This window comes from Chelonoidis abingdonii, chromosome 24 (assembly GCF_003597395.2).
Source record: "Chelonoidis abingdonii isolate Lonesome George chromosome 24, CheloAbing_2.0, whole genome shotgun sequence".
Taxonomy (NCBI): domain Eukaryota; kingdom Metazoa; phylum Chordata; order Testudines; family Testudinidae; genus Chelonoidis; species Chelonoidis abingdonii.
The window spans coordinates 16,450,657-16,476,194 of record NC_133792.1 but is presented as its reverse complement, the minus strand read 5'-3'; the positions used below and the strand labels follow the sequence as shown (position 1 = coordinate 16,476,194).

Here is a 25,538-nt window from a genome sequence, read left to right as displayed (position 1 = left end):
ATATGTGTACAGCTGCTCATGAGGAACCGTGAGAGCAGATAGATATACTTATATGGGAGTGTTGGGGTGGGGAGGGAGGGAATGATGGTGGGAGGGTTGGGGGTGGGGAGGAGGCAAGTGGAAGGAAGGCGGGGCTAGTGGTGGTGGGGAGGATTATGGTCAGAATGATAATGGCTTGGGGCAGAATATTATTGGGACACCAGAACCGAGCTCCTTTGTGTGGGAGTAAGTGCAGCTGGGGATGGTATTATGGGAAGGATCACAACACTAGCATTAACACAGTAACTTGCCTCCCTAGGGTGGGCAGGTCGTTCAGCCCTGCCGTTCTCTTGTAACTACTGTCTGGCCATGGAATGGCTATCGCTGTGAAATGAATTTAGGGGTATCTATCAAGTAATGAGATGACAAATACTATTGCTGACTAATCAGTTCCCTTGTTGGCAGACTCAGTAGAGAGGCCAGAGAGTCAGTTGTTCATGGCAGCATGTTTTATTTCTTCGTGTAGTTAATGTAGCTGCAGCTATAAATGGTGTATAGTGTGGCTCAAAAACTTGTCTCTCTCTCCAACAGAAATTGGTCCAATAAAAAATATTATCTCGCCCACCTTGTCTCTCTCAAATAAAAAGGGGCGGGAATAGGGGAAGGCCTCAGATGGTTTGCCCCTACTGAAGATTTTTATCTTGGGTTAACTGATGACTAATTAACTCAAGAGCTTTAACACTTTGATATGCTAATCTTGATGCTCTCCAAAACATTTTCCCAGCTACACTAGGAACAAACCTTTGGAGTGTGTCCAGACAAGCCTTAACCTTTACGAAGGGTCTAATTGATCACGGTATGTGGGACTGAAAAAGACTTTTCCTCTAGGTCAGATTGGCACTGGCCTTCGGGGAGCTCTGCCTTCCTCTGCAGCATGGTGGTTTGCCAGGTTCATCTGGGTACATCTCATGTAATCAGCTTCCTGCTATTGCAGGTCTTCAGGTATTGGTGCACCTCAGTGCCTCCTGTTCTCTGCCTGTGGCACATAATAGTTTAGTCTCCTGAGGACTGTAATTACTTCAGTAATTTCACATGTTGCGTTTAGTGTGTGGCTGCAGGGTGGTGTTGGTGGCCTGTGATGTATAGGAGGTGACACTAGATTGTCTAGTGGTCCTTTCTGGCCTTAAATTCTATAACAGTAACATCTCTAAAAATCACACCACTTTTATGTAGGTCCCTAAAAATAGCTTTAGGTGTTGCTCTTTAAGCATTTTTTTTGAGAAAGTGGTCTTACAGGTCTGTCGCATCTTAGCTTCATGCGGTCAGCAAAAACAAGAAAAAACAAAAAAAAGAGAAAAATAACAATTTAAATACTGTTTCTGTAGTGCAGGCAATTCCACTGGCCATTACACTCAATGTAATTTTGACTTTACGCAATTTTCGCTTGACGTGCTGACTGCAGAATGTAACCCCAGTGTAAGATGAGACAGACCTGTATTTGATTTTATATAAGGGTCACGTTCTAGCCTTAATCTTTGATCTCCTCTTGGTATTAGTAGGAAGTCCATTGTGGACTAATTTTGTAGTTTCATTCTAGTTGCTGCTGTTGTCCTCCATGACTGAAGATGATGCTGATGATGGTTTTACCTATTGCAAGTATGGCTGTGACTAAAAAGACCGGGCAGTCCTTTTCACACAAAGTGCATAAGTACCTTGATGCTGAGGAAAGGATTACAATCTGTGTCTGCTGAGTCTGATGCTGTTTACGACTCAGCCTCTGTGCTTCAAAATCCATATGGTGGTTAATCTTGAACTGGGTAACCCCATTTTTGACTTCTGCTTGCCAGCATGAATTATGTGTTGCTGATGACTCCCAGCTGTCAACTTCAGTGTTGTACTGTTTCAAATTATGCTTTAAATGTGTCCTTGAAGTGTTACTTTTAGCCACCTCATGTGCCATTACCCATTTACAATTGGTCATACAACAACTGGTTTGGCATTCTGGTGTCACTCCTCAAAACACATGACCAGCCCGCCTTAACTGTGATGCGATAAGCATAGCTTCAGTCCCTGTAGAGTGACTATGTTTCAGAACCTCATTACTGGAAACTTTATCCTGCCATTTGATGCACAGTATGGCACACAGATATAGTAAATGGAACTTATCTAGAAGCTTAATGCGATGCCTGTAGCATGTCCAGGTCTCACAACCATACAGCAAGTTGGACAGCACAACTGCTTTTATACTATATTGCTACCAGACTCTGATAGTCTGCCAGATGATGAACTGGCTTTGTTAATATGACTTGTCAGCCCCTTGTCTATGGTAATATCATTTGACAGTATACTACCAAGGTAGCAGAAGTTTGTAGCAGCATCCAGCTGTGTGTTGCTTTAGTTTTGTGTTGGGTTTCCCTTGCGCAGATTGATACATGACCCTTTCTTTTTCACGTTGATTGTCAGCCTGTACCTTTCTGCAGTCTTTGCAAATCTGTCCATAATCAGTATATATCTTCTAGAGCACTGGTTCTCAAACTTTTTTTGGGGGGGGACCACTTGAAAATTGCTGAGGGTCTTGGTGCACCACTTAATGATCTTTCCAAATGTTGTTGGTGCCGTTAGCTAACTATTGTAAAGTGCTTTGCATAAAAGTGCTATATAAAAAACCCTTTAATAATAATTAACTTTTTTGTTCTACAAATAAAAGCACACAACTCATATTTTAATATCAGTAGTCTTACCTTTCTCATGTAATGGATGTGCCCTCTCTCCGCCCTGCCACCGCCCCCAAGCTGGGGCTGGGAAGGAGGGTGGTCTCTCCCCTGCCACAGAGTTGCAGCTGGGAAGGAGAGCCATCTCTCCCCAGCAGCCGCAGCTCTGGAGCTGGGGAAAGTTGCCTCTTTCTCTGGCTGCCGCAACCCTGCACATCCCAATTCATTGCACTCCCTCTTCTCCTCTCAGTACCCCCTCCCACCTCACCTTACATGTGCATCTTCTCCAGGGTCCAGGCACCTAATTAGTGGAGCTGCACCAGCGTGGCTCCACTACTTAGGTGGGTGGCCCTTCATTCTCTTGTGTGCAGCTCCTCAGGCGCGCGCATTAGAAGGAATCAAGTATCAGAGGGGTAGCCGAGTTAGTCTGGATCTGTGAAAGCAGCAGAGAATCCTGTGGCACCTTATAGACTAACAGAGGTTTTGGAGCGTGAGCTTTCGTGGGTGAATACCCACTTCGTCTGCGTCTGACGAAGTGGGTATTCACCCACGAAAGCTCACGCTCCAAAACCTCTGTTAGTCTATAAGGTGCCACAGGATTCTCTGCTGCTTTCATTAGAAGGAATGAACCGCGGACCACCTGAATGGAGCTTGCAGACCCCTGGTGGTCCACGGACCACAGTTTGAGAACCAATGTTCTAGAGTATGATACTTGAACTAGGATAGAATTCAGCTCTCTTCCATAACTCTGTTGGTCTTAGGCAAGTTAGAGCTGATAGTAAATTATCAATAAAAAATTATTTTTGTCACTGTAGTAAGGAGATATAACATGAAATGAATAGAACCTGGGCGATCTCTTTTGAGTAAGAATGTACTGCTTTTATCTAGAGAGAGATAAGGTGGGTGAAGTAATACCTTTTATTGGACCAACTTTTACATAGTCACTTTTCAAAGTAAAATTGCATTTGAAAACACAACAGCTTAAATCAGGGGTGGGCAAACTTTTTGGCCCGAGGGCCACGATGGGCTTGCAAAACTGTATGAGGGCTGGGTAGGGAAGGCTGTGCCTCCCCAAACAGCCTGGCCCCTGACTGCCGACCTCAAAACTCCCAACCCACCTCCCTCCCGTCCTTTTCCCCTCCTGGCCCCCTCCCGGGATCCCAGCCCCGAACTGCCCCCCGTGACGCCACCCTCTATCCAACTCTTCCTGTCCCCAACTGTTCCGACCCCATCCACACCCTGCCCCCTGACAGCCCCCCCGGGACTCCCACCCCCTATCCAGTCCCCTCATTCCCAACTCCTCCCCCCCCAACCTCCATCTCATCCAACTGCTCCCTGTCCCCTAACTGTCCTCTGGGATCCCCTGCCCCTTATCCAACCCCCTTGCTCCCTGCCCCCTTACCATGCCACTTGGAGCAGCAGGAGCTTGTAGCTGCATGGCCTGGCCGGAGCCAGCCACACCGCCGAGAGCACTGGCAGCGCGGCTGCTGGGGAGGGCCAGTAGGGGAGGGGCTGGGGGCAACCCTCCCCCGTCCAGGAGCTCAGGGGCCAGGGAGGAAGGTCCCGCGGGCCGTAGTTTGCCCACCTTTGGCTTAAATGTTTTGGTTCTTTAGGAAAACTGGATGACTCTAAGTAGTGCCAATGGTAATTTTAAATATTCATGTTTTTTCTCCATGTAACTATTTAATGGTGGTGATATAGAGACTATCAAGGTAGTATCCAATTGCAGGTTGTTGACTTTCATGAAGTTTACTTGTGTAAATTATGAGACTTGACTAAAGCTTCTTTTCTTTTTATTATTCAAGGAGAGTGCTGCAGACATAAGACGCAAGTACAAAGTATTTTTGTATCCTGCACTTTATAAAGATGAAGAAGGAAAACAGAGAACATAGCGAGAACCTTGAAAGCAACAAAGAGGAATGTATGCGGAGTGTAGAAGTTTGCCCTCATTCTCCTTTGCTCTTTGAAGATCAATCTTCCCAGGACATTGATGTTCACAAAAAGAAATCAAAAAAAAAGAAAATTACACAAGAGAAACAAGACTCTTGGCTAGCTAATTCTTATATTGATGGGAAGCGTGAAATTAATAATGAAACTGTAACAAATGCTTCCAAAAAGAAAATGAAAAAAGAGAAACGGAAACCCAGTGACAGTGAGCAGGAGGAAAATAATATACTCTGTATCCATGTGAACCAAGAGATGGACACAACTTTGAAGCATGTTGATTGTATTTATGTAAATACATCTACTAAGAAGAAAAAAAGAAAAAAGAATTTGTCAGAAGAGCAGGATGAGGTAAACAAACTGCCTGGGTCGTATGCATTTGGAAATGATTGCAGAAGCCAAAAAAAGAGAAAACAGACCAGCCTCTGTGATACACAGGAAGCCAGAGATGAAACCTTTGCTTCATCGTTTTTGTCATATTCAGAACAAAATTCTACGTCGTCTCAAGAAAGGAATGATGACATTATGATGTCAGGGTCATCTACTAAAATGAGCAGCCCAGTAGTGCCCAAAAAACACCACAAAACCCATAAACATAGAAGAGCCTCCAAAGAAAATAAGACTGATTTGGCAAAGATTTCCTCAGTATTTGATGAAAATCCTCTGGATGTGACTGCTGACATTTCTAAGATTACTTCAGAGGGTAATAATGGCTGTTCTGAAGAAACCATGGTACCAGTTAGAAATACTGATTTCCCTTTCCAATCACACTCTGAACAAGCAACCTCAGAACAAAATTCTACGTCCTCTCAAGAGAGGAATGATGACGTTATGATGTCAGGGTCATCTACTAAAATGAGCAGCCCAGTAATGCCCAAAAAACACCACAAAACCCATAAACGTAGAAAATCCTCCAAAGAAGATAAGACTGATGTGGCAAAGATTTCTTCAGTATTTGATGAAAATCCTCTGGATGTGACTGCTGACATTTCTCAGATTACTTCAGAGGGTAATGATGGCTGTTCTGAAGAAACCATGGTACCAGTTAGAAATACTGATTTGCCTTTCCAATCACACTTTGAACAAGCAACCTCAGAACAAAATTCTACGTCCTCTCAAGAGAGGAATGATGACGTTATGATGTCAGGGTCATCTACTAAAATGAGCAGCCCAGTAGTGCCCAAAAAACACCACAAAACCCATAAACGTAGAAAATCCTCCAAAGAAGATAAGACTGATGTGGCAAAGATTTCTTCAGTATTTGATGAAAATCCTCTGGATGTGACTGCTGACATTTCTCAGATTACTTCAGAGGGTAATGATGGCTGTTCTGAAGAAACCATGGTACCAGTTAGAAATACTGATTTGCCTTTCCAATCACACTTTGAACAAGCAACCTCAGAACAAAATTCTACGTCCTCTCAAGAGAGGAATGATGACGTTATGATGTCAGGGTCATCTACTAAAATGAGCAGCCCAGTAGTGCCCAAAAAACACCACAAAACCCATAAACGTAGAAAATCCTCCAAAGAAGATAAGACTGATGTGGCAAAGATTTCTTCAGTATTTGATGAAAATCCTCTGGATGTGACTGCTGACATTTCTCAGATTACTTCAGAGGGTAATGATGGCTGTTCTGAAGAAACCATGGTACCAGTTAGAAATACTGATTTGCCTTGCCAGTCACACTCTGAACAAGCAACCTCAGAAGCTAAGAGAAAGTAAGGCTTGAATTTTCTCTCTCATAATTTCTATTGCATCCATCACATAGCTATCTGAGCTACTGCTTTTGGTGAAGGAAAGTATGTTCTAAAAATTATTTCACTATGAATAATCAAAGGTATTAGTAACAGAGAGAAAGGGAAATGTTATAAGTCAACAGCATCTCTTGCTAGTGTCCTCCATCAAAATGTCTGTGGATATAAGCTACATTTACATGTTGGGGATTTTGATGACCTTGACAAACCATTTGATCAGGATTTGGTATCAGAATTCCTTAATGGAATTACAGCTATATTGTTAGAAATATAGGTTGGGATGAGGCAAGGAATATAGTTCCTTACCCTTTGCTTGAAGAATCATAAGAAGGCTGATAATCATCTACACCGTTGAGCTATATAATTCTTCTCTTTACCAGGTTACCAGAGTCTGTAGCATCTGAAACTGAGAAAGACCAGGATGTTGGATTTACAGAATCGGAAAACTCTATGATGTTGAATAATGAAGAGTTGCTTGAAAGTTCCATGTATTCAGCAATGGATTTGGAGACTGTCAAAAGGAAATTGGAGGAGTTTGTTCCTCAAGTGTGGACAATGTCGGAAACATCAGTCCTAAAGATGGCTGGGAGAGACCTGATCAGGTTTAAAAAGTTTAAAGAACAAGGTGAGCCTCCAGGAAGACACGGTACTGATTGGGGGACTCAAAGTAATTGGATAGAGGCAAATAAAAAGGAAATTTTATATAGTACCTTTCATGTCCAAAATATCTGGCTTCTAGAAATTGAAATGCAGGAGACTCTATCACAGCTTCCAATTCAAGTGGAACAGCAGCAGGTTTAAATTATTTAACAGAAAGACAAAAAGTCTGACTTAACTCCAGCAAGAGTATTTCTTTAGGACGGTGGTCCCCAAACTTTTTGCCCTGCACCTCTCCAGTCCCCCCACCCCAGATCCAGGAGTGGGGCTGTGGATCTGAGGGGTGGGTGCGCGGGTGTGTGTGTGTGTCACGGACAGGGGTAAGGAGGCCGAGGCAGGGGCCATAGCTGGGGGTGGGGAAGGAGCGGACCCGAGGTCTGCAATGATGACTGGACACAGAACCCCAGGCACAGAGCAGGCAGCGGGGACCCTAGGCGTGGGGCCGACAGCCAGGACCCCAGGCACAGATCCCTGGGAGTGAAGTGGCAGCCAAGGCAGCAGTCATGAGCGGAGCTGGGCAGCGCTCCCTCCCTGCCACCTGTGGGGGGCTGGTGCAGGTTCCAGGTCCTCCCTGCCCCCCGCCCCCCGCAAACATTACTCCGGGGGGCACGCCCCACAGATAGAAGGCCTCTGCTTTAGGAAGTAAAACATTTACTGTCTGAATATTGTTTCCTTGTTCTGCATTATATTCTGTTAAAAATGATCATTGCATTCCATCTGTGAACAGCTCTATTATGTCCTTATTCCCAGTTCCGTTTTTCTCTAATTTCCGTCTTTATTGGTGCACATTATCCTGGCACTCAAATTACAATCACTAAAGTACATCTAAATCATCCGTCATTGCTCCCTTTCTCTGTTTGCCAAAATTTCCTGTAAACTTGTCTTTTCAAGATGTCATGCAAATGAGTTGTTTGAGTTTGTTTCCCTAAACCTAACTTCTTATATATTCCAGGTATTCCTATTAAGTTTGGCAGGTTTTCTCAGAAGGAAAATACTCAAATACAGAAGAATGTTGAAGACTTTTTATCACTTACAGAAATAGAGAATGCAGAGAAACTATTATTTACCTACCGGTACCCAGAAGAGCAAGTAGCCATCACCAAATTGAAAACAAAATATGCTTTTGGTATGAAGATTGGTGAGTATTAATTATAGTTCCACTTTAGGTAGATGGATCCTGCCCCCGAGTATATGGTGGCATCATTTGCATGTCTTGTAAAATAATCTGTTGTTTAAAAATATTCAATTGTAACTCTTCCTAAAATGAAAGAAACAGTTTTGAGGTTACATATAGTTGGTAAAATATCTTTTATACTGTTGTGAATAGCTGTGTTCATTTGTGATGGGGTTGGAGGTTGGGATTCAACTTCATTCCACCTAGGAAAATTAATTGATTTTTAAGGCCATTATGATCAAAGGTGCAATTTTTGCCATTTCTTACTGGCCAGGCAATAAGTAAACCAACTGGCTGAAATTTTCAAAGCAATCTAGGAGGCTTATTAATGGTACATATGAGTCTAAATCCCTTAGGCTGCTTTGCAAATCTTAACCATTGTTCTCAGTGTACATAAGATGGCAAATTCCATGCACAGTGATGGCCTAAACAAAAGGAAATTAGATTACCAAAAGAGGCAGTTAGCCAAAATGTTTGTGTGTAAAATTCTATTTGCTTTGTTCCTATCTTGGAAAATTAACTATTAAACTTTTGATGATTTCCTAAATTACTTGCTAAGCCTCTTTTTCATGTGTGCTAGAAAACAGGATCAACCCATTTTTTCTTTTCAAAAAGCAGATGTTTCAAATAACATACTTGTTCATCTGTGTCTTTTATCTATTTATTTAATGCACTTTCAAAATGACTTTTCATACTATGTTTATTTTTGTGTTGTACTAACTGTTTGACAAAACTATTCAGGAGATTCAATTTAAATTGGTCTTTTCTTCAGCACTGTAGAATGTGTTTTTACGCTTGTTATATAAAATCACTGATCTTTTCCAATTACTATGTTATGTTACTTTCCTCAGTATCCTTTCCTCTGTGTCTAATATATTTTAAAACTGTATTATTTTTCTGTCTTTTAGCTGAGGGGATTCCACGGCCCTGGAAACAGGTATATTTTCGGGCAAGAAAGATGTTTGACCCAAACAACTATAAAGGGAGGTAAGAAAATAATTCAGACAGCATCTGAATTCACAAATTGTCTCAGATGATCACACATTAATTTATTTCAGTTTTAAAAACATATATACTGAGAGAACCACTCCCCTCCCCTGATGTGAGAGAACTTTCCAGTTATTAAAACAAAATAATGAATTTACAGTGTTCTACTGACCAGTCCTATTTGATTCCAATCCCATTGCTATTACATCGCAACTCCCACGTAATGAAACACCTTGTCCTGCCCTTAATCTAACCCCTATACAAATATCTAAGCAAAAAGTTGGACCTTGCAGCGTGTCTGGAAGGTTAAAAAATCTGGCTTTTGGCAGAACGGGAAGAAGGGCATTTCAGAATTGAGGCTCTCTCAGAGAATGCTCGTTGGTGAGTTTTGGTTCCAGAGTTTCTATTGTGATTGCTACTCATTGTGTGAACAGTGGAGGAGGGGCTATCTTAAACAGAACACATCTTTTGATGAGTTTGATACTGCATTAGAAAAAGCTTTCTTATGGTTGCAATCATCTTGGGTTCATTTAAAAACAAAATGTGGTATGTATAATTCATTGCTGATTGGTTTTTTCCTTTTAAAACATAAATTGTTGAGCCCTGTAGTCTGAAAATTCCATGTCTCATAATGACTGAATGAATAAAGTGTAATCTCTCCAAGTACTGCCTCTGTGAGAGTTCCTCTGCCAAGTCTATGTGTTTACAATCACATTTTTCTACTCTAAAATATTTTTCTCTACCTTGTTGCATCATCCATGTAAACAGGGAGACTGACTGTACAGGGAAAATGTGCATTTGACAGTGAGTAAAGCCGAAGTAAACAAACTAATATTCCTGTAAGTGTAAGACTAGAGAGAGGGAAAAGTCTGTTTTAAAGTACTACTTATAACAGGAGCAAGTATCTTTTCAGACTTTTTAAAGGTGATGTTCATCTATAGCAACCTGGGGTTTTTTGGATTTGCAGTTGAAACTACTTACTTTTTGCTATCGTAGGTATTCTGAGGATGAAAAAGAAAAATTAAAGAAGTATCATGCTATACATGGCAACAACTGGAAGAAAATTTCTGAGATGATGTCCCGCAGTACCCACTCGGTTGCTATGAAGTATTCTCAGATTAAGTCCCGTAAGGCATAATATGCATCATTTAAGAATAACAATTCACATTTTAAGTTACTACTCTAGCAAGTATTTTTAGTATCATTTTTGGATGTTATGAATTAAACAGTTCAGGGGGTTGATTTCTTTCTGGGGGTTGCATGGGTTCTTGCTTTTCCAAATCACTGTTTTAAGTGCATAGAATTTTAGAAATGTAGGGCCAGAGGGTATCTTGAAAGGTCATCAAGTGCAGCTCCCTGCACTGATGCAGGACATGTAAACCTTAGACCAGGCCTGTACAATTCGTAAAGCGATGAGGGCCACATTACCCCAAAGAAAACAGCTGAGGGCCAAAACTCCCCGGCCCCGCGGAAACACCTCGCCCCAGCACCGCCCAGCCCTGCAGAAACAAACCCTCCTTCCCCAGCGCCGCCCCACCAAAACAGCTGTGGGCCAAAAAGGAAGGTTGGGAGTGGGGAGGTGATACTTGATTTTAAATCAACCAGGGGCTCCCAGCTGAAGAGGTGGCTGAGAGCTGTCAGGGGTAAATTAAAGGGCCCGGGGCTCCGGCGGCTGGAGGAACCCGGAGCTTTGCGGGGCTGGAGCAGGGATTTAAAGGACCTAGAGCTCCTGCCGCTGAGGGGAGCCCGAGCCCTTTAAATCCCAGCCCCAGCCCATCCGCGGGAGCCACTGCCGGGATTCAAAGGGCTCTGGGCTGCTCGTGGCGGTGGGGAGCCCTGAGCCCTTTAAAACTCAGCCATGGCCGGGAATCTCTGTGGGCAGCCCAGAGCCCTATGAATCCTGGCCGCGGCCGGGATTTAAAGGGCTCTGCGCTCCCCACGGCTGCGGGCAGCTCAGAGCCTTTTGAATCCCACCTGCGGCTGAGATTTAAAGAGCTCTCGGCTCCCAGCGGCTGCGGGCAACCCAGAGCCCTTTGATTCCCCGCCGCTGGCCGCACAGTGAGCCTCCCCAGGCTGCATGTTGTGCAGGCCTGCCTTAGACCATCCCAAAACATTTCCTGGACCTAAAGAAGCATTCTGTGTAAGCTCAAAAGCTTGTCTCTCTCACTGGCAAAAGTTGGTCCTATAAAAGATTACCTCACTCACCTTGTCTCTCTAATATCATGGGACCAAGGCTATAACAACACTGTATGGACCATTCCTGAAAGGTATTTGTTCAATCTATTTTAAATCCTCTAGTGATGGGAATTTCACAACCTCTCTTGGAAACCTATTTCACAGCCGAACTGAACAGATTTTCCTAATATCTAACCTAAATCTCCCTTGCTACAGATTAAACCCTTAACTTCTTGTGCTATCTTCACTGGATGTGGAGAATGGTTGATCACCACTCCCCTTATAACAGCGCTTGACATATCTGAAGACTTTTTATCAGGTTCCCACTCAGTCTTTTCTCAAGACTAAACATTCCCAGTTGTTTTTTTTTAAACCTTTCCTCATTGGTCAGCTTTTCTAAACCTTTCAACGTTTTTGTTGCTTTCTTCTATACTCTCTTCAATTTGTCCACATCTTTCTTGAAGTGTGGCGCCCAGAATTAGACACAGTACTCCAGCTGAGGCCTCACCAGCGCTGAGTAGAGCGGCTAGTTACTTCCCGTGTCTTACATATTACACTCTTGTTAATACACCACAGAATGATAATTTGCCTTTTTTCACAATTGCATCACATCATTGTCTTATTCAATTTTAGAGCCATAGCCAGTCATTCCTCATTTTGTAGTTGTGCATTTGATTTTTCCTTCTTAAGTGTAGTATTTTACACTTGTCTTGACTGAATTTTATCTTGATGATTTCAGACCAATTCTCCAGTTTTGTAAAGGTCATCTTGAATTCTAATCTTGTCCTCCAAAGTGCTTGCAAACCCTCCCAGGTTGATGTCATCTGTAAATTTTATAAGTATACTCTCCACACCATTATCTAAGTCATTAAAATATTGATTAGTAGTACCAGAGCAGACTAACCCCTGTCGGATCCTACTAGCTATGCCCTCTCAGTTTGACAGCAAACCATTGATAACTACTCTTTGAGTTTGGTCTTTCAACCAGTTTTGCCACCTACCTTATATTAATTTCATATACAGACGCTCCCCAATTTATGCAAGCGTTCTGTTCCGGAACGCCTTGCGTAACTCGAGTTGTGCATAAGTCGGAAATGTGTACCCGACCATTACATCAAAAAAAACCCCAAAACCTATTTCTAGCTTTCGGAACTTTTTCAGAACTTTTTCGGAACTTTTTACAGATTTATATAAGTTGGGTTTGGATAACCTGGGGGGTGTCTGTAGACCACATTTTCCTAGTTTGTTTATGAGAATGTCATGTAGGACTGTACCAAAAGTCTTACTAAAATAAAGATATGTCACGTATACTGCGTCCCCCCATTCACTTGGCTAGTAATCTTGTCAAAGAAGGAAATTAGGTTGGTTTGGCATTATTTGTTTTTTGATGAATCCATATTGGCCATTTCTTTTAAGCCTATTGCCCTCTAGATGCTTACAAATTGCTTGTTCAATAATTTGTTCCAGTATCTTTCCAGGTATTGAAGTTAGGCTAATCAGTTTATAATTCTCTGGTCCTCTTTTTTCTTTTTTTAAATATAGGTACTATGTTTACCTTTCTTCAGTTCTCTGGGACCTCATGTAGATTGCTTCTGCTAGTTTCTTAAGTATACTAAGATGAATTTCATCAAGTCCTGCCTACATGATTAACTATATCTTTATATGAAATTGATAAGAACAAGCACATCTTGTAAGAGGCACAAGGATGAAGTGATGCACTATTTTCCCTTCAATTTTTAGCTTTATTTTGGAAATTTATTTAGTAAGTGACTCCAAAATCTAGATTGACACGTGCTTTTTATTTAGATAGACTTAAACCAGAAAACGAAAGGAGCCTAAGGCAGTTAGGGCCAGTTTTTCAAAGGTATATGGATGCCTAAAAATGCAGATAGGTGCCTAAGTAGGATTTTCACAGTTTGCCTACCTGCATGATTGGGCGCCTAGACACCTTTGAAAGTCTGGTCCTAGGTGCCTAACTCTCACTGAATTTTAATGGCACTCGGGTCACCTACCATTTTAGGCTCCTTTGACTATCTCAGCATAAATGTTTACTTACAAGGACACAGTTTTCACAAGCCAACAAATACAAAGAAATACAACTTAGTGAGCCAAATTTCTCTTGCTGTTGAACTGTCTTCTGCCAATGGTTTCATGTAGTGCTTCAGGATCTGATGAGTGAGAAAGAAATCACAGGAAATAGTGAGGCTAAACTAGCAATCTCTGGGGTTATCAAATTCCTCTTATCTGCTCAACTGCTTACTCAGGAGTCGCAGGTTGCTATATTATATGTAAAACAGAACAGCACCTGGCGTGAAATGACCCAGGAACTACTTATTTAATCAACTGTATACAGGCCTAATTAAATACAACCAAATGACTTATTACATCATAATGTATATAATGGTATTCCCATGTACAGTGAAATATACTCTTTGCAAATTCATATTCTATTTAAGACCGATTCAGTTGGCTGCAGTCCCTTTAGCCAAAGAAATGGCTAAGTGTGGTTTTTTTGTTTGCTGTGTCTCAAAAGTGATGACTTTATTTTTTATTTTTTTTGGTAACTCTAATCTGCAGAGAGGAAAGATTTTCCTTGCTTCATGGAATGGCAGTAAAAATATTCACTCGGAGGCTTTTGTAACACAGTGGCTGGTGTTAAAAAGTAGATGCATTAGTATGTGTCACTTCCCCATGCTGCTCCGTTGCAAAAATAGCACAAATAAGTAATACATATACACTAGCTACTGTGCAAGTATTCCTGTTACATTTTCAATTTAGTACTTACGAAAAGTCAAGTAAACTTGTTGTTTGCTGGAGAAATTAAATTGGAGATTGAAGCCCAAACAGTGCATTAATCTAATCTCTCTCCCCCCTTCCACCCACCTACTGACAAACAACACACACTCTTTTTCTCTCTCATTTCCATATTCTCATATAGAATGTTTGAAAAGTTGCTGTTGTTTGAAACTGCATTGTAATTTAAGGTGAGGTATAATTCATCAGCAAATATTGAGAAAAAAAATCACTGTTCTCTAAGAGATCCATTTCTATTTTCCAGCTGTTGCTACAAGAAACAGATGGCATTAGCTTGTAACAGTTCTTTCTTGTTTTCCTAATTAGTTCTTTGCACTGCACTTTGAAAATAAATTAGTGTTTATATAGCACAACATTCCTGTGTGAAGTAGGTAGGTATGATTTGCATTTGTCAAACGGGGAAATTGGTACCGAGGCCAGTTATCAAAAGTGGATGCCTATAGTTAGAAGCCTCAGTCCATATTTAGGCATGCAACTAAGAGGCTCAACTTTTTCAAAAATGCCAAGTACCCAGCAATGTCCACTCAAGTCAGTGGGCATTGCTGGGGTGCTTGGCACTTTTGAAAATCAGGCCACTTATTTGTATGCCTGGATATGGATTTAGGCTTCTAATTTATGGTATCCTTTTTGAAATCTTCAGCCAAAGAGGGTAGGTAACTCAGTCAAAGTTAGTGCAGGAGTTAGTGATAGGTGCAGGAATGGAGCTCTGGAGTTTGTGGCTCCTGATATTGTCTTTTGTTCACTTGTGATGCAAGATCAGACACTTATTTTTCTCTTTATTCTACTCACTTGTGAGAGGTGCTATATAAATCAATAACTTTATTTAATAATATAGAGGTTAATTCTGGTCCTTGGAGTAAGAAGGAGACACAGAAGCTAATTCAAGCAGTGAAGGAGACCATTCAGAAGAGGGCTGATCTGGAAGACATAAGATTATTGCTACAGGCAGAGAACTCAGAGGGTACTCTCTCAGTTGAACGTGAAAAACTGTACAAGAACATATCTTGGACCGAGATAGAAGCTAAAGTGGAAACCAGATATTGGAGACAGTGTAAACAGAAATGGTAAGGTTTATTTTGGGTCTGGCTACTAATACACGCTTCTGGAGTTACCTCTCTTACTGTCTTCTTCCCTTACCCCAAACTAGATGTACTGTGGCATATGTCTGCATGATTAAACAACTGGTCATAATAGATACGTGTCACATCAGTTGGTTTTAAAAGACTTTCTTCTTTTTCAGTTCTAAAACTTGTGTTTACCTGTGCACAGACAATGGCCCTAATTCTGCAAAGACATAAGAATGTGCATAACTGGAAGTGGGGCTACTTTTACATGTGAAGTTACACATATGCTTAAGTCTTTGCACGGTCTGGGCCTGTTCTATTGTTGTCTGTGACAGTGTAGCGTTACATATTATGAATTATTTTTTGAAAGAAAGGAGGCAACTTCATAGGCACAGTTGGTGGTTTTCATCATAGCAATGAAAAGAAATTGTTAGGGAAATGACAGAAAAATAAAAATTTTAAGAAATAGGAGATCTAGAACCAAAGTTTGCCCTTACACTAGTGCAAATCTGGAGTAATTCCACTATAGTGAGTGGAATTGCACTGATGTAAGTGACAAGAGATTCAAGCCCCTATATTTGAATGTTGCATTAGACTGAGCCTCTTGGATCTGAACAGTTTCACTTACAAAACATGTTAGCAAGCTCATAAGAGAGGTAAAACCACTGGAAGGTAGGGGAGAAAGGGTCTTAGAGGGAAAAGCAAAGCTGTAGAGTAGAGGTCGGCAACCTTTCAGAAGTGGTATGCCGAGTCGTCGTTCATTCACTCTGATTCAAGGTTTCGCGTGCCAGTAATATTAATGTTCTTAGAAGGTCACTTTTTACAAGTCTATAATATATAACTGAACTATTATTGTACGTAAAGTAAATAAGGTTTTTAAAATGTTTAAGAAGCTTCATTTAAAATTAAATAAAATGCAGAGTCCCCCGACCAGTGGCCAGGACCCAGGCACTGTGAGTGCCACTGAAAATCAGCTCACGTGCCGCCTTCTGCACTCATGCCATAGGTTGCCTACCTCTGCTATAGAGCCATATAAGACAATTAACAAAACCCATAATGCTCTAATTTAGTGAGGAACAAAAATAGATCTTTTTTAAAAACCCTAACCCTGATTTTTTTTATTATTTCTTTTCCCCCTCTGACATGGTGGGAAAATGCTCTTTTTCTTATCTTTGCTTTCCCCAGGATTTCAATTGTAACAAAGAAAATGTCCAGTGGGCAGAAGGTATATGGTGGGACTAAAGGTTTACAGGCCAAAATCAATCTTATTAAAAGGTATGGATCATATTTGTGCAATGTTCTGTGGTTTTTGTCTAGGGATCATGGGTTATGTTATGAAAGTGTCCTGATTGATAAGAACCTGCTAGTAAAGTAAAAATCTGTAATACATGTAGGAGGAAGGTGAAGAGTGGGAGGTTTCTGGATTATTAAACTCAAAGGACAGTAACCTCTATGGTGTTATATTCCACACTTAGGTTTCTGTAATGTTTATACAGGCATTTTGTAATGGAATAACAGTTATAAAGCACCGTAATAATTATCCTGGGGACTTAGACTGTGGCTTGACTATGTAAAAACTGTACTTTCATACTCAACAGAGCTGCTCCTTGTTTATGTTCAGATTCATATTTGTTCTGCCTTTCTTTTTATTCTTGTTAGTCCTACAGAGCCAGCATAGCTGATATTGAGCAAGCGGCCTATCTTTTCCATCTTGTGCATCATCAAGAAAATTACTTAAATTCCAGTCAGTAACAACTGTGTAATCCTATTGCCTTCAGTGGTTTTGCCACAGTTGATGAGAGCATGATCTGAAGACAGGCAGTTGCATGCGTGTTAAGTATTATTGAGGACCTAATTTGGCTTTCAGCACCTTTACCTACTGGTAATGAAGCATGAGATGGAAAGAGCGTTGGCTGAATCTTCATGGCTGGCACTTGGGGAAAAAAATGGTTTTACTCTTGTAATCAGAACACAATCAATCTGGAAAATTGTAGTGGAAATAGATTAAACTTTCAGAAACATATTACTATTATTGTAGTACCTAAGAGCCCTAGTCATAGACCATGACCACATTGTGCTAGGTGCTGTACAAACACAGAACGAAAAGGTGGTCCCTGCCCCATGGAGCCTAAAACCTGTAATACAATAGACTAGACAACACATGGATATAGACAGTGTAAGTCTTGCCAGTGCTCATGAGACAGTCTTTGAAAATGCTGTTGTGAGCACAAGGAGTAGAAGATATTTTTATATAGCTTTGTTTTAATTTGGCAACCTTAATGTTGCATTAACACAGTTTATGCACTTAACACACAAGCACACTTAACACAGATTTTACCAGCCCAAAATGTGCTGTGTCTTGTAATGGGGAGGAGGAACATAGACTCAGGGTTTAGTTAATTGCTGTCTCAGATCTCCCTATAAGTTCCTTCTGTATTTTGATTCTCAGATTGTATGAAATGAAGGTGGAAGACGCTAATGAAGTGAACTGGGAAGAGCTCTGTGAGATAATTGGGTAAAAACATTTGTTTATTATTTGGCCACAAACTAGTAGCATTTATCATACATTTTATCTGGCTTGTGCTACAAAGAAATCCACAGGTTTGGACCCATGCAGCCTCATGTTGTCCTGTTAAATTCAATAGGATTCTGCACTTGCAGAGATCTCTGCAAGATTAGAACCTAAAACTTTGGGAATCAGTGTTGAAATTTAAGATACCAGAAAGCTATTTCTTCTACCCATCCCATCTCATTGCCATACAAATACTGCCTACATTCTGAGGCTGAGTTGCTGTTCCCTATATGAAGGCCTGTGATGAGTAACACTGGGGACATTTTTATTTCATCATTGTAGTATAATTATTGGATAATTCAACTGTAATTCTGCAGTCTTTTCTTAGAACAAAATGGATGTTGTATGTAAAATTACCCAGTACTGTGGACTTCGTGTACTGAATTTTCCAGATCATACAATAGAGCTGATTTGAAGGGAAACTCTTTTCCACTGTAAACCCCACTTACTGTTTAGTACACATGCATAACATACAGCGTTTGCCTTGATGTACTAATGCTAAAGAGACAAGAGTGGCTTGGCCAATATTTATAATTCATTTGAGATCTGTATTCAGTGGTCTAAATACCAAAAAGATTTTAGCTAACACTGTGAGAGGTTGGTTAATTGGAGCAAAAAGTGCCATTCCCATGAATGGATGCCATTCTGATAGTGAAACTTCCCGATAGTATGTTGTATCACTAATTTTGAACCTTTCTCTTTTTAGAGATGTCCCTGAAGCCTATGTTCAAGCCAAATTTTACAAGTTAAAAGCTACCCGCGTCCCTTCTTGGCAAACAAAGACTTTCCCCGGTTAGTGTATTTATGGTTGCATTGTGTGTCATTCTGTCAAGTTTTGCTGTATATAATTTGACTAAGATCATACACATTCTATCGTTGTTTAATATTTTTGATGTATAGTTACGCAATAGCACCCAATCACTGGTGCATTTCACAGTGTCAGTCTGCATTGCCCAACAACCTTAGACTTGGAACTTTTAGTACTACTTTTCTTGGAAAGCGTGTGCGTGTGTGTGTGTGTGTAGGATACTAGTCCAAGCTCTACCCATTGGAGATGCTGCTCCTAGTAGATATTCAAAATATGATCATGCATGATCTCTCTGCTTTGCTTCCTCTCTGTGAGATCAGTGGGCTCTGCTGGGAAGCTTGGACCTGACTTGCCCTGTATTGGACGTGTGTGTCCCACTGGGCTTCTGGAACGTGGCTCCCATAAAGGGTGGCAATGTGGTTTATATGCCTTGTAGAGCTCTGCTAATCTCTCTGGGCTTGGATCTTCCTTGATTTGAGGTGGGAAGAAGTGGTGCTTTTTTCAAGTCAACTTGCTCATGGTGCCAAAATGAGCTGTCATTATACATTGTGCAGGTCTTCACATATTATCTCCCCATTCCTTTCTGGCATGCTTTGAGGAACCATGAAACTGTTAACAATATTGACATTTAAAGTATTGTCACTGGATGTCTGAATTAGCACCTACTGTATGAGGTGAATAGGGCCGGTCACACCTATCAGAGCTATTGTTTTGGGTACCACAAATGCAGTCAGACATCAGTGTATCAGTTATATGCTCAGTTCACATTTTCAGTGCTATCTCAGCAACCATAACAGCTAGAAAATTAATTTAAAAATAAAAAGCCTAGGTTCTGGAGAACGAGGAGGCAGCATAAAAAAGGCATTGGTAACCAATTTGAGCCCTGAAGGGTATAAACAGATTACAATGGTGGAATACCAAGCTGTGAAGGGTGTAGGGCATTGAGGTTTCCTGTGCACTGTAAAAAATAATAAAATTAAAAAAAAAAAGCTTTTTCAGTTCCCTCATTTTTCAGTTCCCTCATTTCAGTTCCCTCATTAGAAGTACTCAGTACTTCTAATGAGGGAACTAATCTCTCTATCATGAAAGTTGAACTTACAAATGGAAGATTCTCTGCACCTTGAGGTCTTTAAACCACAATTTGAGGACATAGGTAACTCAGACATAGGTTAGGGGTTTGTTACAGGACTGGGCGGGTTAGATTCTGTGGCCTGCGTTGTGCATGAGGTCAGACTAGATGATCATAATGGTCCCTTCTGACCTTAAAGTCTGAGTCTAAAAGATTATATTAAATTACTCCTTTTTAAACCATCAGACATTTAAGTGGAGATTGTTGCAACGTTTTTATGGTACTATATTATACACATCTGTTACGTGCCTCAGTGCTCTGCAGGACGACACACACACACACACACACACTCTCTCTCTCTCTCTCTCACACACACACACGGTGAGTGATATGGCTTTTAATGAAGGTAAAGAAAACACACCCGCAACGGGGACTCTGCACGCTGCTAACTCAAAGCGGGGAGCGAGTCCAAGGCAGCAAAACAAATTCTAATAAATATAACCTTATGCTAATAGCATGTAAAACAGCTCATACATAGGCATGTGGGAGCTTTCCCACAACTGAGCTATCTCTTATGGCAAAGGGCCAGGCTTTTCCAAACACGCCGGGCTTCCCAGGCTAAGCGGTTCTAACCGGCTACAAACAGCATATGCTAGTACACAGCAACCTTTAGTAACCTGTCCTTGAGAAGGCAAACAGCCTTAGCTAAACCACCGTGACAAAATCTTCCGCAGTCCCTTACAACATCCATCACACGTTTAAACCAAGATTCTTAAAGCACTTCCAACTAATTGAGACATACCAATCACTTTGTAAGATTGTATTTCATCCCCATTTTACATGTGGTTGAGGGATTTACTCAAGTTCACACAGTGAATTATTGACACAAGTAAGAAGACTCAGGAGTCTGAGCTCCTAGTCCCCTAATCTGCCACTCAGCAGCGTCCATCACATAATACCTTTCTGATATTAAACAAGAAAAACTTCCTTTTTGAGTCTGTGATTAAGACTGTGCAGAGCAAACTCATGGTTAGAGCAGAAGACGAAGAGTCTCAGGATTCCTGGGTTCTACTTCCGACTTGCTCCCTAAGCTTAGTCAAGTCATTTCTCTTTGTCAAAGTTTTGATATCAGTAAAACAGATCTTATGCTTATGGGAGTACTTTGCAAACATTAATGTTAATATGGTGCCTTGAGATTGTCTGCAAAAAGTGCACAATATACTCTTAGAACATATATGCAATTGTTAATTTAATCAGCAAAAAAAGTAACAATACGTTTAGTTTTGCAAATCTTTAGAGAGAACACAGTTTGCTAATGAAAAGACCAAGATGAGATTAAAACTAAACTGAGTGTTGTTCATTTTTAAAGAAATAATCGATTATCTTTATGAAGAGACACTTCCGTTGCTTGAGAAAAGATTAGAAAAAAGACAGAAGAAGTCTCAGAGTTGTGACAGGTTGCCGTCCAGCTGCGAGAGAAAGGTTTTCCAGTTCAGCGATATCTTTGAGAACAGTGAAGATGATGCTGATGACAATGACTGATTATCCTCCTAGATGCTGCCTCTTTGCACACCCCCAAAATGAAAAATGATTTTGATTAAACTGGGTTTAAATCAGAAACTGAAATAATGGGAAGAATGAAGACACGCAAGCCTGCTTCTATTGTTTTTGTATTGAAAAGAGAAGTAAATATAGATTATTTTTTGCAGTATCTTTTGTTATTAGCGACATTTAACTTTATCCTCAGATTGTTTGAGGAAGCTAAAGGTCACTGTGTATTGGACTTGTGGAAACACTGAAAAACAATATTTTTTTCTTAATACTTCATTCATTACAACTTTACTAAAAGTCCTGGGTAAGCCTGTCTGAATGAATTTAGATTTTCAGCATTCTAATGTCAAATTATGATCTTTTTTAAAAAATCTGCTTTTTTTTTTTTTTAAAGTCCATTCATTTTAAGTCTGTGTAAGGAGAATCTTTTTTTAATTTGTTGTGTTCAGTATGTATTTAAAAAAATGCAACAAACTGTTTAGATAAGTAGAGGATACCGCCAGTCTTCAGAGATAACAACAACTGGGGAGAAATTAACTTGAAATGTAATGACTAAGATTTTGTGGATTCTGTCAGACATTTTCCACCTAATTGAAACATTGGAATATTAATGAAACCAGTGTACTGTTAGCAAGACTGCGGAGAATTGATTGCTATATGGCTAATTTAAGCTAGTGAGTCAGTAACTGCACAGTTGCCCCCTTTCTCCTTCCGCTCAGCTTTGCTCTGACTGGCTAAGATGAATCCATTTCAGTATATGACCAAACTGATTTTGATACTGTAAAAATGGTCAAATAACTGAAGTTTATAAACACTCTATTGATCTGAAGAATTTTTTTCAGAAAAGTATACTTAAGAATCTTTATTATATAGCCCACATTGGGCACTGTAGAAGTATTAGAGTAATAAATTTTTGAAGTGTTATGGAGCATTTCTGGGCCTCTGGTTAAATGGTATCAGTTTATAAAATGTCCAAATTCATAGAGGAGCCATAGTGTGGTCTCTTAGGTACATCATGTGTTTTTATTGGTCTGTGCATTTTATATTTTTCTTTTTAATCAAAAATACTAACTTTTATGAGTAAAAACTTTTAGCTTGTTTCCTAAGGGCTTGTCTACAGCTGAAAACTGTTCCAGAATAAGGAACGGTGCAAGTTTAGTTCAGAAAACTGTATTAATAAGACTACTTATTCTAGTGTCAAACTCTGACTTATGCTTAGTGTATGCTCAGTGTGGTGGTATGTTGCCAGTTCTTCAATATTAGAATGATCTATTCATAGTTGTTAAAACCAAATGATGCCATTGTTGTCATCTAGTCAGACCTCTAGCAAATACAGGCCATAGGACTTCCATGAATTCAGTTTAGAAAGCTATTCATCTGCTGAGACCTGAAATTCAGTTATTTCTCCAGCAACAGTTGATGACCCAATAACAACTAAAAGAAATCAGGGAGCTGCACTCTTTTAGATGATTGTGACATGTTATGTTGCTGCAGGGGAATCACAGAAACCTGAATTGTAGTTTTGGCATCTATTTTGTTTTAAAAACAGCTGTAATATGTCCTGCATAAACTGTTAGTAGTTTTGGAGATCAGGTTACTCTGTTTTAATCTTTTATACAACAAAAAAGGGCATATGTGCCGATGTGCCGTTTACTTTGACTACTTTTTTTTAATGTTTCTATGAAAACTGAAGTGATGCACTTAAGATTTCCTTTTTATTATAATGCAGAGAGAAAATAGTCAATAGATCATATATTCCTTTTTTCTTAGAGAAGTATTTCTATGTAAATATTACAATAATAAGAATGTTGATGGACAAGATGAAAATTTTACATATGTCTTCATTTTATGATTTAATTGTTGTAAGATAATGGCATCTTTCTATAAATAGATAAAGAAAATGTAAATAATTTGCTGTGACTGCAAGTAAAGTTTGTCTTTGTATAGGGTTTGTTCATTACATTTTCTATAAAGACTCCTCAGAAAATGAGGAAACAAGCAGTATTGCAACCGGTTATGATATTTAGTGTATTACTTAAACTTCCACCTCCTGGAGTCAGGTTGTTAGGTGAGAATCTTCTCTCTCACTTTTAAAAAAAAGTTTCCAGTTTGAAAACTGTAAACCCTAAAGGCTCAAACATCAGAAGGCAAATAAAAAGAATCCAAAATTGATTATTTTTAAAGTCTCGTTTTTAAGCCAATCATTTTTTTGGAGTCTGACTCATGATTTTTGAATGTGTAGGATTAGCAATACTGTACAAGTGGATGCTGGCTCATCCTGGCCTACAAAGATCACATTTTAGCATCTGAAAAACTGAGATGCTTGTTCTGATTATATGCACTCAGCCAGACACACAAGTGGTGATGTCAGTTGTTGGTTCTGTGTGTGTTCTCTCTGTGTGCTGCACTGGCTGTAGCCAGATAGCAGAGTCTGATCAGACTGCCCAAGAAGACAACAGACTCAGATCAGTGGTAAAGGCACTCAGGCAGGTTTATTGCCAACAAAGCACAATACTAATGGCCCGGCTCAAAGTACACTAATACATATATGCCTGTGACAATGGACCAGCTCAGTGAGCAGTAGGACATTCCACTCCCCCTTGGCCAGAGAAAGACACCCCTTCTGTGACCCCTTTCTTATACACTGCCAAGTTCATGTTTTGGATAGTGAACTTGCAAGCAGGCATCTGCTTTGTAAGGGCCTGACTTTTGCTTGTAGCCTGATTCTTGCTAACTTTGCTTTATATCAGCAGGACCTGACTTTTGCTCACTTTAGTTCAGCCCTTAGGCCTTGTACCAGGCCCCATGTTTCAGGCTCTTTCTTTCTTCTACGTTCCCCCACTTTTTATCCTTTTATGGGGACGATGTTTTACCCACCATCCTGGAAAAGCACAGGGCATGGATTGAAGATTACCCAGTGGTCTAAACCCTGTTATATGACCACCTTATGTTATTTTCCACACATTCATGCCTCTCTGTCCCTTGGTCTGCGCATTCCGTTGTATGACCATTGGACCAGATTTTATTTTCCAAGTGTTTAGTCTCTGATGGTGGGCCTGGGAATGTTAGATTTGGGACTTTGAGGAATGTAGTTTTATAGTTCTGAAATACTGGGTTAGGCATTGTTACAGTGTGTTCCACAATGTCTTCATGAGGCCTTCATATATAAATTTCTTGTCATTAGTTACTACACAGCAGGTCCATCCATGTTATAGGTTATCCTTACTGCTGGTTGTTACCATCTGGTAAGCTTTCCTAGGCAGGAGACAGGAGTGGCTAGCTTCTCTGTTCCAATGGATTGGCCTGAATTATTATGGCCACAGGTTGGAGTTGCAAAGTCGGTAACATTCCTGGCATAAGAAGCCATGGTCAGAGCTCTTTAGGTTTGCATTGCTCTTTGAGAGCGGTTCTCAAACTGTGAGTTTGGACCCCATTTATGGGGTTGCCAGGGCTGGCTTAGACTTGCTGGGGCCTGAGGCTGAAGTCTGAGCCCCAGTGTCTGGGGCCAAAGCCGAAGCTCGAGGGCTTCAGCCCTGGACAGCGGGGCTCAGGTTACATGCCCCCTGCCTGGGGCTGAAGTCCTTGTCTTTGACTTCACCCCTGAGCCCCGCCGCCCCTGGGCAGCGGGGCTTGGGAAGGCTCCGGCTTCATTCCCTCTTCCTGGGGTTGTGTAGTAATCTTTATTGGAAAGTGGTCGCAGTGCAATGAAGTTTGAGAACTCCTACTCTATGATACATCAGTAATGGATGTAGTTCCAGTTGTTTCTTATTGATGCTGTCTTCCAGCTAGTTACTGTCCATTCAGTAGGTTAATTTATCAAATATTGCTATGTTAGGATTCACTATTATTAACCAGGTTCTGAACAAGATTGTTTTAAATAACATGTGCCTTACTTAGGATGCACTATCTCTATATTATGACTGGTACTAACAGGGGATTTGTCTACACAATTTGACATATTGCCCATTTACCATTGTTTTTGTTATACACTGAGGACAATACCAGTTAGCTGTTACGAATAAGATCAGGTGATGTTTCTTTTTTAATGTTCCCTAATGAGTTGGTTATGGTAGTTAGTATGTATGTAACTGCCATAAGCAGTACAAATAACTTCTTTATTAATTTGTTTTTTCCTTGTCTTCATTTTGTTTGCTGCCATTAGTTTGTTAATTTTTATTTGTGTTTGATTAAACAGTTTTTGGAACATTATGCACATTGTAAATGATGTACTGATTCTTAATACCATGAGTTATAGGCTTAGAGACAGTTTCCACTG

At 40.4% G+C, this 25,538-nt stretch overlaps 1 protein-coding gene across 4 annotated transcripts in view; it reads left to right on the top strand.

Annotated features, from left to right (window-relative positions):
- Positions 1–23,434, top strand: part of TTF1 (transcription termination factor 1) — a 24,040-nt gene extending 606 nt beyond the window's left edge. Inside the window, exons 2-12 of one of the 4 annotated variants that reach the window (XM_075060588.1) lie at positions 1,577–1,796; positions 4,496–6,355; positions 6,772–7,016; positions 8,001–8,186; positions 9,131–9,209; positions 10,206–10,336; positions 15,034–15,262; positions 16,448–16,537; positions 17,712–17,777; positions 18,541–18,626; positions 21,081–23,182. In XM_075060588.1, coding sequence (XP_074916689.1) covers positions 4,557–6,355; positions 6,772–7,016; positions 8,001–8,186; positions 9,131–9,209; positions 10,206–10,336; positions 15,034–15,262; positions 16,448–16,537; positions 17,712–17,777; positions 18,541–18,626; positions 21,081–21,253 — 3,084 coding nt within the window. In that variant the 5' untranslated portion in view covers positions 1,577–1,796; positions 4,496–4,556 and the 3' untranslated portion in view covers positions 21,254–23,182. Of the gene's footprint in view, positions 1–307; positions 394–1,576; positions 1,797–4,495; positions 6,356–6,771; positions 7,017–8,000; positions 8,187–9,130; positions 9,210–10,205; positions 10,337–12,123; positions 12,438–15,033; positions 15,263–16,447; positions 16,538–17,711; positions 17,778–18,540; positions 18,627–21,080 lie in introns of those variants that run through there. The other 3 variants (XM_032779322.2, XM_032779312.2, XM_075060589.1) reach the window with 3 other exon arrangements.
- Positions 23,435–25,538: the final 2,104 nt, after the last annotated feature.